The 14,635-nt window shown below is 36.7% G+C and overlaps 1 protein-coding gene across 1 annotated transcript in view; it reads right to left on the reverse strand.

Annotated features, from left to right (window-relative positions):
- CDC73 (cell division cycle 73) overlaps positions 1 to 14,635 on the reverse strand; it is a 91,010-nt gene that overhangs the window by 55,385 nt on the left and 20,990 nt on the right. The window contains exons 9-10 of the mRNA XM_082394757.1: positions 14,554 to 14,632; positions 12,844 to 12,908 (exon numbers count right to left, since the gene is read on the reverse strand). Coding sequence (XP_082250883.1) covers positions 12,844 to 12,908; positions 14,554 to 14,632 — 144 coding nt within the window. The remainder of the gene's footprint in view (positions 1 to 12,843; positions 12,909 to 14,553; positions 14,633 to 14,635) is intronic.

The raw sequence follows: 14,635 nt of genomic DNA on the forward strand, positions 1-14,635 counted from the left end.
TGAGGGCCTATATATTACAAAGCATCAATAACAATAATAAATCTTTACTACTTAACATCCATATGAAAGGATGGAAAGTAACTAAAAATATACAGATAACATGAGCTTAAGAATCACTCATTCAGGGGCTTCCCTGGTGGCACAGTGGTTAAGAATCCGCCTGCCAATGCAGGGGATATGGGTTCGAGCCCTAGTCCGGGAAGATCCCACATGCCGGAGACCAACTAAGCCCGTGTGCCACAACTACTGAGCCCACGCCCCACAACTACTGAGCCCGCGTGCCTAGAGCCCGTGCTCTGCAACAAGAGAAGCCACCACAATGAGAAGCCCGCACACCACAACCAAGAGTAGCCCCCATTCGCCGCAACTAGAGAAAGCCCACGTGCAGCAACGAAGACCCAACGCAGCCAAAAATAAATTAACTAATTAATTTAAAAAAAAATCATTCATTCAATAAATACTTTTCAAGCAACACCTATGTGCCACTACCCTGTTCTCAGCACTGGGGAGATGGTGGAGGGCAACAAGATGTGTTTCCTACCTTTGGATCTTCATATTCGAAGAAAATCGTTAATGTAAACAAATAAATAAGATTACTAGCAGAAAAAAAAGTGGGAGGTCTTCCTGGAAAAGTAACCTTTAAACTGAGATCTGAATTTTGAGGAGCCAGTCTTATTAAGAGCAAGAGGAAGAATGATCCAGGCAAACAGAACTACAAAGACAACGGCCAGGAGGTTGAGAAGAACTTGACATGTCTGTAGAAAAACAGAAAAAAGCCAGTGAAGCGGAACTCTAGAGTAGAGAGCTGTGGATAGAAATCAGAGGGGCCCCTAATATGGATGGGAAAAAAATTCACAATTTTATTTTCACCAACCTCTAACAGAAATTGACATTTCCTTCTTTCATGAATGAAGGCAACAAACCACAGTACTATTAACAACGGTTCTGACTTTGTCACCAACAGAAATCAAGTATTTTCATATCACATTACTCTTACAGATATCTTGAAATACTGTGTATGGTCATACTTTAAAATTCTGGAATTTATTAGATTTGTCCCTAGATCTTGTTATATAATGCATTAGTAAAAGCAACACGAAGTACAATACCATGTCATAAAGTTGTATTTCTCAAAATTTTGATAATTTTATTTCAATACAATTGGTTTTCTTTGTTCTCTTATGTATTTTATTTTATGCATTAAAAACATTATTCAGAGAGAGGAATCATAGGATTCTCCAGTCTACTAAATGGGTCCATGGCACCAAAACAAAAAATATTACGAACTTCTAATCTAGAATAAAAGACATATAAGACTCCTATCAAGTAAATGCAACTATTGGTGCTTGTTTGGATCCTATTTCCAACAAATGAACTGCAAAAAAAGATTTTTCAGAAAAATCAAAGAAACTGGAAAATGAACTGGGTATTAGATGATACCAACAATTAATGTTTATTTTGTTATATGCAATAATGCCTACATTAAAAAAAAAAGTCCATGTTTTTTAGAAGTGCAGAGTAAGTAGGAACAAAGTGTCAGTGTCTGGGTTTTGCTTCACAGTACTTCAGGAAAAAAGGGAGCTGTCGAACAGCTGAAGTAAAAGTGGTTAAAAAATAATTATAGAATCTGTGTGATGGGCAGATTTAAAAAATCATACACTATTTTCTCTAATTATATTTATGTTTGAAATTTTTCATAATTAAGAAAAATGGGGGGTGGAATTCAGTAGCTGCTTTGCAAAACAGAGCCCCTTAGAGGGGAAAAAATTGCAAAGGGGCACTGTCTGTTGGAAGAAAATTAGAGAAAGATGCTCCTTTCTCTGGGCTGATGATGTCCTAGGCCAGGCCACCTAACTTGAGGAGGGTGTAAGCTATCTAAGGAGTTTTCCTCTTTCTTCCACCATTAAGTTCAGGGAAGACAATAGGCATCATTAAAACTTGCTTTGACATTATTCATTATTCACCTTGTGAGTATGCACCACCTGTCTAATGGCATTTATTTCAAAGAAAAAATAACCTATTTCCCATTATATCAACTGTCCAGGCCTAGAAAATTAGCCTTTGATCAAACTAGCACATCCTGACATTAGAAACAGTGATGGTTTAGGAAAAATAATAAGTTATAGTCTTAAGCTAACGAACACTGATTGCGTTTAGTTTTCATACTCAGGAGAACCTGACGATTCAGAAGAACAGGGTGGGGGAAAGAGGAGGGAAGCTAGGTAGTTGCAAATGCACGTAAACGATGCGTGCCAGGCCGCTGTCGTTTTCACGACTGGTAGAAAGTTAAAAAATCTGGATGGGGGTGAGGGAATGCTGTACATATTTAAGCAATTGAACCATGCAAGATGGTTCCCAGGTTGTCAAAAAAATGACTGTAGCCGAAAAGGAGCCCTCTCCATTTGTGTAATATTAAGAAGTGGACTGTACACCTCTCCAGCTTAGCGTATTTAAGGTAGGCTCTGCGTCGGCAGGAAGGTGGGCTTGCTAATCTCTTCTCGGCAAGCCCGTTTCACTGTCCTGCTATCCTCACCTGTCATCTAACTCAGTACTCCCTCATCAACTGCTCCTCTGTCTTAGTAGAAGTGTTTTCTCAGCCTGACTGACAGACAAAAAGCCTTATAACTCTGTTTCCCAAATATCATACGCTGTCACAAACCAGGAGGATGTCTTAGCAAAAACTGATACGTTCATTCATTAAGAGAAATTTTCTTTAAAAAAAATACCAAATGTCCATTCTATTTGGCTTTAAGCAATCAAAAGTTCCTGATTACAGGGGCTTCTCTGGTGGCACAGTGGTTGAGAATCCGCCTGCCAAGGCAGGGGACATGGGTTCGAGCCCTGGTCCGGGAAGATCCCACATGCCACGGAGCAACTAAGCCCGTGCACCACAACTACTGAGCCTATGCTCTAGAGCCTGAGAGCCACAACTACTGAAGCCCGTGTGCCTAGAGCCCATGCTCCGCAACAAGAGAAGCCACCACGATGAGAAGCCCGCGCATCACAACGAAGAGTAGCCCCCGTTTGCCGCAACTAGAGAAAGCCTGTGTGCAGCAACGAAGACCCAACACAGCCAACAATTAATAAATAAAATAAATAAATTAAAAAAAGAAAGTTCCTGATTACTAAAGTTTTATTAATAAAAATTTAATTCCTTCAGTACTAGGAGATATATCTTACAGTTTCTCACTGCTGTCAGTCTAAAATGCAAATCCATCAGTAATAATTTTCATTTAATATTCCTGCATTTCCTAAGATAAATAGAAATAATAGTTTAACTACAGTACACAGGCAAAGGCCACTAGGCAAATGTCTCCAACATTTTTTAAATAAGTCAAACGCAACAGAATGAGATGTTAGTCCTAAAGCTGAATCAGACATCTGTCCATCTAAAGAACTACATCACATCCACTAGGAGACGGATTAGTCAGACACACCAACAGGAAGACAAGTCACAATGGCAAAGCCTATCTAAGCAGTGACCAAGACTAAAGGTTCCCTGGCCTTTGCAGTACATCTTCCTTTACTGAAGAGATGCAAATATCATTATCTCTGATCTCCAAGTAGCTTCTCTACTGGGAGAATGTGTATGTGCTGGATAGAGGAACTGAGTGCCCACTGCCCTTGGCAATTACATTTCTCACTCGAAATTAATTAATCAGCATTTAGCATTTCAAATGTTACTGTTTCATAAGCTTGAACAATGAATCAATCTCTCCCGGTATGTTAATATTACCCAGTTTCTCAGCCTTTCTCTGGGCCATGGCAAACTACTAAGGAAATGCCACCCTATTAGGCAACTTGGGATCCACAGAACTGATCTTTGTAGGGGAGAATAATGTTCTGCACAGGTGCTCAACACCAGCTTTGATCTGCTACATCACAAAGACGGTGGTGAAAATTCTTCAGGTACTTAGAACCAGACTGTATGTCTAGGGATTGGTCTTCAGTGATCTACAAGAGGGTTCCAGTGTAAAATATAAGTGTGATACTACCAGTGTGCCATACTGAAGCATGTTTTTGTAAAATCTACTAACCTATGACCTTTATGCTGACGTTTAAAGCTTTAATAAAAAAAACTATACAAACTTTTCAAAAATACTAATAATGACTCAGGAAGTTGAGAAATAAATCAAATGTGTATCACAGGTCTCCCCAAAATTGGCATCTATTACCTTATTAGACGGTATTAAATCAATTATATCTATTACATTTAATCCAGATAAAGAAAGAATGTTCCCCCAAACAATTTGAATAGTTAAGCTTTTAACATTTATTTTTCCTGTTAAAGTAACTTTGGGATGGGGGGAGGGGAGGATGTCATAATATGTACTAAAGTTATTGATGAATTATAATGTATCCACAAATTTACTATCAGAATGGTTGGTTATTATAACATAGCTCTCCATGTTAAAAGCCAACAATTCCTAAGGACACTATGAAGTATTTTGTACAGCCCTTTAAAATAAATTGTAATATTCCAATCATATCAGAAGCTGAGCATTTTTTTTGGGGGGGTGGCGCTTATAAAGAAAACTAAAAGCCTTCTACATAACAGAAGTTAAAATTCTTCTGAAAGGTCAAAGAGCTGCTTAATTTTAATTATCAAACTTGGTATATTAAAATATATAAGGAACTGAATTTCAGGATGTTTACGGCAACACACATATAAGATAGAAATGACAAAAAGACACTGCAAGAAGACTGAAGCACCTATCTAAAATATCAAAGTTAGGGGAGATAAATGATTAGTTTGATAGTGTCCAGAATTCACTGTTTGTAGATGACAATAAAATACTGAATCAACTCTCTTTCTGACTTAAATGGTAATTTGTAAAAATGTTAATTGACTTGATTTCAAAATAATTTTGTGTTTGATCTTATATACTTCTGCACAAACCTAAATGTTAAGGAACAAATGCTTTTTCAATGACAACATAAAATATGACGTCAACAACGAGACAATTACCTGAGTTCTATGGTATGACTTTTGTCTCCAATTAAAACAAAAATAAAAATCTTAAAAGCTTTAGTTCCTCAGCATTTCAAATGAGTATGTCTTCAACTTATGCACAGTAAAGCACCATTCTGAAATTTCAAAAAAAAACCTTAGTTCTAAACAGTAAGATTTGTCCGAACCAGAAGCAACTAAGAGTCTTTAAAAAACAGGTATTTAAAATAAACGTGGGAACAGTCACTCACAGAGGAACATGAGAAGCAGGAAACACAAGAAGAACAAAACTAAAAGAAACATCCATCAAGAAAAAGACCTGGAAAAGAAACCAAAACTTAGCATTAAAGATCAAATGAGGTTGGCAGGGTGTGGGACAGAGGGGAGGGGAAGGGATGAACTAACTAGACAATCCAATGAGTATTAAGAGAAAAGCTCTAAGACACTAAGAAAATAAAATTTGAATGTGGGATTTATACAAAAGATTAGAAATTCATTGAAGATTTAAATCAATTTATGAAGACCTAGAAATTGATAGAACAAACTAAAACTCAGCCAGTAACAGCCAACAGAAAAGTACCCAACAAGAAAATATCTAAATACCCAATTACAGTATGTAATTAATATACTGTATTTTTATTATGAACGAACTGATTCAAATCATGTCATGATATTAAATATTAATCTTTCTTCCTCAAATTAATGAAGAAAAATAATGAAGAAAAATATACAAAATAAAATCATGTCTAAGTTAAACAAAAGCAGTGGTTAGTCTAAAAATACATTGAGAAGTTAGAATTTAAAAGTGATGAAATATGTTCAATACTGATACTAATTTTGTTAAAACTGAATAAAGCTGTAGTGATGAAGGTAAATAGAAATTAGAATAAAAGACTATATTGTAGTATGTCCAAGAGAGAATATTAAATTTAATGAAAATTAAAGTTTGCTTTTGTGTACATCTGAGTCATGTATATAACTGCAGCATTACATATGGAACTACAGTGAAAAGAATTTATATAATCAAGCTGAAATCTCATAGTATAAATTTTTATTATATTAACAAAATACCATTATATTTCCAAACTGGCTTCTGTTTTCTCCTGTTCTCACAATAACCAATATTAAAACACTTTGAAACAAAGTGATGTTAACATTATTATTAAAAATTATACAATGGTTTTCTAAATTACTTCTAACATACGTGTCAAGAATAACTTTGTCTATGCTTCTTTCAAAATAAGTCTCAGAAATTGTGTGATCATGGCATTAAATATATGGTCACTGGTAGAATAATTTTAAAAGGTATGTTACAGGCATTATTAAAATTTTAAGGCATTTTGGATAAATCGATAATTACTCTTTAATGAAATGCAAAGCTAAATTAATGGAGTTTAACTGTATAGGCTTACACCAAAAGCACCATCCATTGTGCAATGCATTTTCAATAAATCTCAACAAGATACATAAACTGAAAGCAACAGTATAAAAAAGCAGTATTATAAAAATAACTTTTACTTTATAGGCATTAAAATTCCCTGACAATTATTAACATGATCTGTGCTATTATTTATTTTTTCTAAGTATATCAGCATCAAAATGCTGATCATATGCTGACAAAATATTAATGTAAAATGAGATTTTAATACCTTTAAGAAGGTATCAACGTAAGGAGATTAATACCCACCCAAATAAGTGTTCACTCTACATACCACCCAACTGTTTTTTATTTTCTAATTAATTTTTTAAAATTTTTATTGGAGTATAATTGATTTACAATGTTGTTAGTTTCAGGTGTACAGCAAAGTGAATCAGTTATACCTATACATATATCTACTCTTTTCTTTCTTTAAGATTCTTTCCCCATAAAGCCCATTACAGAGTATTGAGTAGAGTTCCCTGTGCTATACAGCAGGTTCTTATTAGTTGTCTATTTTATATATAGTAGTATGTACATGTCAATTCCAATCTCCCAATTTATCCCTCCCCCCACTTATCCACCCAACTAATTTTAAAATGTGTGGGTGAACAGGGGCTCTGTATTATTCCGTATAAAAAGTTCATAACTACAATTAATTCAGTACTACAAACAGCACTGAAAGAACAATGCTAAACTAGGTACACCTGTGCACATTTCAAACCCTGAAGACCTCAGAGGAGGTTATTATAATACCACTTTTCAGATGAGAAAACTGATGCCTAATTTGCTGCAACAAACAGGCAAAGAAATCATAATATTGTAGAAGACTCTCTTCTTCTGTCTCCCTTATATGGAGGTATGCGCCAAATCTACAACGAGCACAACATTATAAAAAAAATTTTTTTAACCCAAAAATCTGGAAAAATCACTTGGGGAAAACTACTATAAAAGGGATAGAAGGGAAGTTTTGAGTACAGAGAAAACAACATTGTTCAGTTTAGTGATGAAATCTTAGAGAAGTCTCTGAAAATGCAGATATAATAAAAAAATAAACTATGCACAAATACTAATATGTTAACAGTTAAGTATTACTTCATGTAACAGACAGTAGAAGTATAAAGTTGACTTTCAAAAGCTTAAGACATATAACTAGTTACTGACAGAAAACACACAATGTTTTGGTTTTTGTAGGGGGTACACCTTTATGTTGGTCAGGCTGACACAGGATAGAACCACCCCAGTTCCCTGAAACAGCAAGAGAGGCAACAAGTTCTGAAAATTATTTCAAGTGTAATATAATATTCTCGAGCAAAATAATATGCCAATCTAAATGTAGAATGCAGCAAATTATAAATTACAGAAGTAATATTCCTACTTATAATTCTGTGACCATATATTAAAATCTCAACACTTACATACTTTTTGGATCAAAGTAAATAATCTAAATCTAAGTAAATGACGTTTCTTCCTATATATGAGCCCTAGCAGGTAAATGGAAAAGCCTAACTAGCTAAGCTGTCACACACTTAAAACGATAATGTCTTTGTAGCAATTTTCTCTCAAAGGATAAAGAACTTTACCGTAAGATAAACACACACAGCTAGAGTAAAAATATCCCAGTTACTGGAGAAGAAAAGGGTTCTCATAATGTTTAAGTAAACTAGTCTTCATAGCTTTGAATGAAAATTGTATCACTAAACATGTAATATCAAGTTCATCACTGAAGCTACAGTCGCCTACATTTACACATATGACAAGCTGAGATTATACATAAAATTATAAATTCATAATAAAAGTAGCCATCATTTATCTGTTGAGTCCTTTTTGTGTTAAGCACTTTACACAGTGCCTGTTTCACTCATCAATAATACTGTAATGTAAATTCTAATATCTTTATTATAAAATAAAAACAAGACCACTGATAGAAAGGTTACATAACCTTCTCAACTTCATTAGTGGTGGAATGAGTGGAAGAGCTGAGAGTCAAAGCCAGGACTGACTTCAAAGCCTTAAATTTGTGTTTCCAACTGACTGACTTCTCTTTAACAAGCTAGCACTGCCTTTATTTACAGCAGGGATTTCATACTGAAAGGACAATAGGGCCTAAGAAGGTGGTGTAAATAAGTGAAGAAGGCGACATGAAAGACCGGAGTGGCGAGGCCTGAGGCTACCCGGGGAGCACGTCCCAGGTGAGGAAGGCGCCCTGCTCAGGGCACGTGGGGTCTGCCACGCTGGACTGTGGGCCCAGCGCCCAGTCGCGCCAGAGGCCTCGCAAAGGAAGCTGGAAATCCAGCCTGCTTACGAGACATACTCTGATTCTTTAAGTGTTGGTGAGTAAAATAAACCCTGGAATTACTACTACGGTAAGCGTGCGGCCACGTTTAGACTGGCACAACGAATGGCCCCAGAAGTGTGCGGAGAGGCCCTGGCACGTGCAGACAGGCAGGCTGTACTTAACTCTGGGAAGAAACTTTCCCAGAGGCATCCTTCGAATCCACACAATCACCAGTCTCCTTCCCAATCTTTCTAAGTGCCATGCTCTTCCCACCAGGGCACTTACTCCTGCCTTCTGTTCACTCTCCCTAAAATGCGCTTTCCTGCAATCTTCAAGTCAGCTCCTACTCAAACTCTGGATCTTACTTCAAGTACTACCTCCTCAATGAACCGTTCCGACTCCCACAAAAAGTCCTCCAACTTTAGGTTCTCACGGCACAATGTGTCCGCACACACGTGGCACAGTCATAATTTCACATCTGAGTGACTGACTTATGTCTCTCTCCTCCAACAGACCATTAAAAAAAGCCCATATGCATATGTCTGGTTTTCTTCATCTTCGATGTCTCTGCACCTAGTATAGTACATGGCATACAAAAGCACTCAACAAATATTTGCTGAAGGAAGAGTAGAGGGAGGGAAGGGAAGAAGAGTCTTGAGTAAGAAAAGTCTTGAGTAAGAAAGTCTTAATCAGCTACCTCCATCTTCTCCTGGCCCCGGCTCTAGACCCACCTCCAGAGAGCACTGGTAACTAGCACACTCCCGTAACACTTCAAGCAGAGATGAACACGTTACCTGACCACCAAATGAGAACGAAGCAAGCTTTGTAGAACAGGGAATGGGGCAGTTACTGATGTATGCATTCCTGCTTAAGAATGTAACTTTGAGGAGATTGAGATTCTGGATCCTTCTCAAAAGTGAAAGTTGACAGTGATAATATTAGACCTCTAACACAGATACTGAAAATCCACCCAAGTTTACTTACTATCAAAAAAATGGTTTCCCAAAAAAGAGATCATAAGAACTACGACGTCTGTTGGAGTCTCTTCAAATAACGACCTTAAAGGGAAGTTTTGATCTGTATGATTTCAGAGTGCAAAAGGTTTCCTCAAAAATGAAGACAGCAAGGTTATTGAGAGTCAGTGACATTCAGTAAGAAGAGAGGAAAGAATAAACAGGGGCTAGAATACGTGGCCTTTCCACGTGAACATGAACAAGCTAGATTGGGAGATTAAAATAAAGTAGTTCTTGATAAAGGATTTCCAAATCCTTATAAATAATAATAATGAACTGTGATCATATCTTTCTTATTCCCTCTCCGGTGGAACCACAGATAAGTTCCTTGCTACTACCTAACAAAAAAATGTCTTCATCATCTCCTTTATTTACTATACAATGAAAAGCATTATCAAGTGGCATTTTCTTAGTCTAAAACGGCCCCTTTCACTGAAGGAATACATGAAAATATATTCTGATGTCCCCCATACTGAATGAGAGTAGTTTCTACTCCCAAACTACGACTCCTAAGATAGCTTCAATTAAACTGATTCTATGCAACTCTGGTTCTTTGCAGTATTCTCAAGAGAAGGGAAGAGAGGGGCAAACTTGGGGGGTAAACAAGCTTGGAAAAGAGTCCATACTCCTGTGTTCCAATTAAGAGATTTATACATTAAAAACGATGAGATTCCTATACCACAAAATCTGCTTAATCCAGTATTTCTTAAACATTATAAAACCCAAGTGACGCATTTTGGGGGAAGTGTCCCAACCCAGGAAAGCCCTCTAGCTACTCTTCAAGAGGTCGTGTGCCTCTGTATTTCTTGGCACAATTCAAAAGCTATACTATACAAACTTGTAACTTTAAAGATACCTGAGCTTCTGTTCTTATAATAAACTTCGACAAATTATTATCTTTACAAAGTGTTAAAAAATATACTGCCTGGGCCCTAATTTCTATAGATTTCAATAACTTATGATTCTTATGAAATATTATCAAAACACATACCCCTTCCTTCTCTGTAACAGATACAGAAAAAAACTCATTTGTATGAAAATTTTCTAGTCTGTATAATGTGACTTATTAATTTAGTCTAACATCTAAGAGAACTCTGGTGTCTTGAACTTAAAAGACATGCAGATCAATCCTAATGCAGATTGAAACTAATCTTGGTAAGTATGTACATCAACCAGGCATATCAAAACCCTGAAGAACAATGGTAGCAAAGCTGCACATAAATTAGAAAGGAAGTCACATCTGTGCAACAAAGTCTTTAACATACCCTTAACTGCTTTCTATGTCTGGGTGGATCTCATAACAGAAACATTCTTAACTGGAGAATAAGGTAGAAAGTTGGTGAAACTTGCAAGCTCACAAACAGGTAATAATTTCAAAAGAAAAAAAGAGGAGGAAAAAACATTACATTGAAAGGATAAGTCTGAGATTCAACTAAAAATAAACAATTATCAGAGTAACTTCAAAGCTTTCAGGTTCAAAGTTCTCAATGTATTATTCTCTAACAACTGCTAAATGAATCAGGTCACAAGCAGCACAGAGATTCAAACTGGGCATTAAAATATTGGAAGTACTAACAATTTGACCATTTCTAGTCTTTCTGCTGCGTTCCTACACAATGTCTTTTTGTGATTAGTTCTGTAAAATCACACACCATAGAACTGTTCGCCTCTTTTAAGTATACTTAGGAACAAAGACTTTGATAAGGAAGTAGAGCCTTATCATTCGCATATTGTTTAATTAAGAAGCTGTCCTTGGATTTCAGAAAAACTGTTTTGTAAAAAGCATCTATTAAAAACTATCACTGATTTTACCACTTGCACAGAAGCTCAGTAATGAAATCAATTTCATGGCATTTTAGATGAGACAAAAGTAAAACCAACAGCAGCAACAGTTAACCACAAAAAAACTTATTTTGATGGCTACACAAGGGTAACAACATCAGTTCCATAATTCACTTGGGGAATGGCGAGGAGGCAAGTTCTGTCCCCAAGAAAAGGTCAATAAATAAATCTTTAAGAATTTAAGTTAAATCTTACAGCTATGAGTTACCTTTTGAAGTCAGGAAGACCTAGGCAGATCTCATAAAATGGGTGTACCTAACCTTTTACCACCTTCCCCTCACCCACTCGACTCTGGAGACACTGGCCTGCGTGCTGCTGAATGGGCCTCAATCCTGACCCTGTGCGCCTTTCATGGAATGCTCGTCACCAGGCTCTGGCTCAGCTGTCACCTCCTCAGAGAGGCCTCTCTGACTCCTTTCTCTAAAGAGTCCTGTCTGGCTTATTCACAGCAACAACCCTAGCAACCAGAACACGGTCTGACACAAATACTCATAAGCGCTTGTTGAACGAATAACGCATCCCCATACAATTTCAGTAATACAAAAACAAATCTGATGACAATTTAAAAATAAGTGTGTTTTAGCAAAATACATATAAAGACAAATATCAGTGGGGAAATTTAAAAAAACAACAAAAAAACGAACAAAGACTCACAGATAACAAAGATTATTGCATAGATTAGTGGTTACCAAAGGGATAGGTAGTTGGGAGGTGAGTGAAATGGGTGAAGGGGTCAGCTGTATGGTGTATGGTAACTAGACTTGTGGTGGTGATCACTCTGTAGTGTACACAGATGTTAAATTACAATGTTGTACAACTGAAACTTATTTAAAAAAAAAAACGGGCCTTGGTCAGATCACCTAGAAATAACCATCTTTAGGACATTAAAAAATAAAAAAGAAAGTTTGCTAAAAGTGAGCTGAAGGCTTGTAATCATGGACGTCAAGTATTTGGCTGTGTCAAGTATGCATCTTGCAGCATGACATCAACCACTGCAATCTGTCTTTTTAGAGCGTAAAGCGTTACATTTTAATAACATGAGATATTATGGCAAAGAACTCTCCCAAACTGAACCTCGTAACTCCTCACTGACTTTAAATTCTCTAACCAGGTAGCATCCAATCTACTTGCAAGTTAATCAAAACAGCTTTTCTTTACACTCAGTTTAAAAAAAAAAGACACCCATGAATCAAATAATCACCCCACAGCTCTGTCAGCTCAACTGCTCATTAAAGATAAATGTATGAAATTGAAAATGTTAGAGAACAAAGATTTCCTTCAACATCTGCTACTCACATAAAATGACTGGAACAAAAGAACCTCTGCAGTCAGAGTGACTTACCGTTACAGACTTCAGCGTCATACCATGATAGGTGCCCATAGTGTCAATTTTGAAGCCTTCCGTTTCTATAAAGAAAGGGAAGTTACCATTAGACTTTACATATTTCACGATAAGTAACAAATCTAAAGTAATAATCTACATTATATCTGACAGTTCAACAGACTAACAAAGCCTAGAATCTACTACAGATATAAAGTTAAATTACATACTTGTGAAGTTAGAAACTTTAAAAGGAATACTGGTCTCCAAAATACATTCAATACACACCAATGAGCCCGAAGTGCAGAAGCTGGTTAGGACTATCTATCTCTACAACTGTGTTCAACGGTCATATAGTTGGTTGGAAATATCAAAAATTAGATTGAATAAAATACTTTATAACCCCCAAATTATTTAGTCCTAATATTCAACTACAGCACCACTAAAAGCATCCAATACCATGAGACCTCCTTAACTTATAAAAAGCTGTGTTCCAAAATCACAATCATCAGCATATGTTATGTAATTCATAGAAAAGCTACGTTGTAAGTAGCGACAGGGACTCCAGGACAGAGTCCCAGTATACCTTTCTGTGATGGGTCAGATATTAAATATTTTACACACTGCAAGCCATACAGTCTCTGTCACGACTCCTGAATTTTGCAGTTGTGGTGCGGAAGCAGGATGAACAACATATGTAAACAAATGAGCACAGCCTGATTTGGCCCAAGGAGGTTCAGATTTGGTCTGTGGGCTCTAATTTGTCAACCCCTACTTTATATAATTCATCCCAAAAGAAAAACATTGCAGTGGATAAAAGAACACACTACTGTCTTTCTACGCCATGGATTCAGTACATGCCTTTATCCAGCAAATGAAAGCAGCACACAAAATTCACTGTATAAAGACAACAAACCCTTTAATAAACTTAAATGAAGATTTCAGATTATGCAGGAAAAAAAATCATAAATGATAAACTTCTAGTTGCCTCTATCTCATTTTTTCATGAATAAAGTCAAGATAAATGAAGATCCCAAGAGAAGTTACACTGACATCAGTCGCACGCTCACGAGCCACCTCACTGCTGTGGAAATGGTTCACTACTGAATTAGCCGTGTAGCTATCACAAAACAAGTCCTCACATGGCTACTCTATAATCTATGCTTCCCAAGTTCTCAATGTAAACCTTTATAAATGGGGAAATATGATTTGATATATAGAATTTCCACTCTAAAATAAACTTTCAGAAACAGAATTAAGGCTAATGGCAGTAAATATTTATAGATAGCTTATTATATATACCAGTTACTATTCTGTGGACTTTATTAACTAGTTTAATCCCCACAATAACACTAAAAGATAGGGACTACTATTAACGCTACTATTAGTATCGTAATGACACACAGGAGGAAACTGAGATAGACTGCACTTAAAGTAACTTATCAAAATTATTCTGTAAAATGCTGGACAGTATTTTTAGGCTTTGCAGGCCACAGGATCTCTGTCACAATTCAAACTGCTGTCACAGCACTAAAGGAGCCACAGGTAACACAAAAATGAATGAGCATGGCTGTGTTCCAACAATACTTTATTCACGAAAACACGTACGTGGTGGCACAGACTTGGCCTGCAGACGTTAGTTTGCCAACCCCTGCCCCGAACACCAGGCCACGCTGCCTCTCAAGTTCAGCACGGCCACGGTAAGGGTAAGGCCAAAATTAAGTAACTTGCCTTCTTTTCCTTTGAATCTTTCCTGGTCGTACCTGTTGTAGGCAGCTGGAATAGGCTGCTTGGTACGCAACGTGGGATCCTG

The sequence above is a fragment of the Balaenoptera borealis genome (genome assembly GCF_965194805.1).
Source record: "Balaenoptera borealis genome assembly, chromosome: 1".
Taxonomy (NCBI): Eukaryota; Metazoa; Chordata; class Mammalia; order Artiodactyla; family Balaenopteridae; genus Balaenoptera; species Balaenoptera borealis.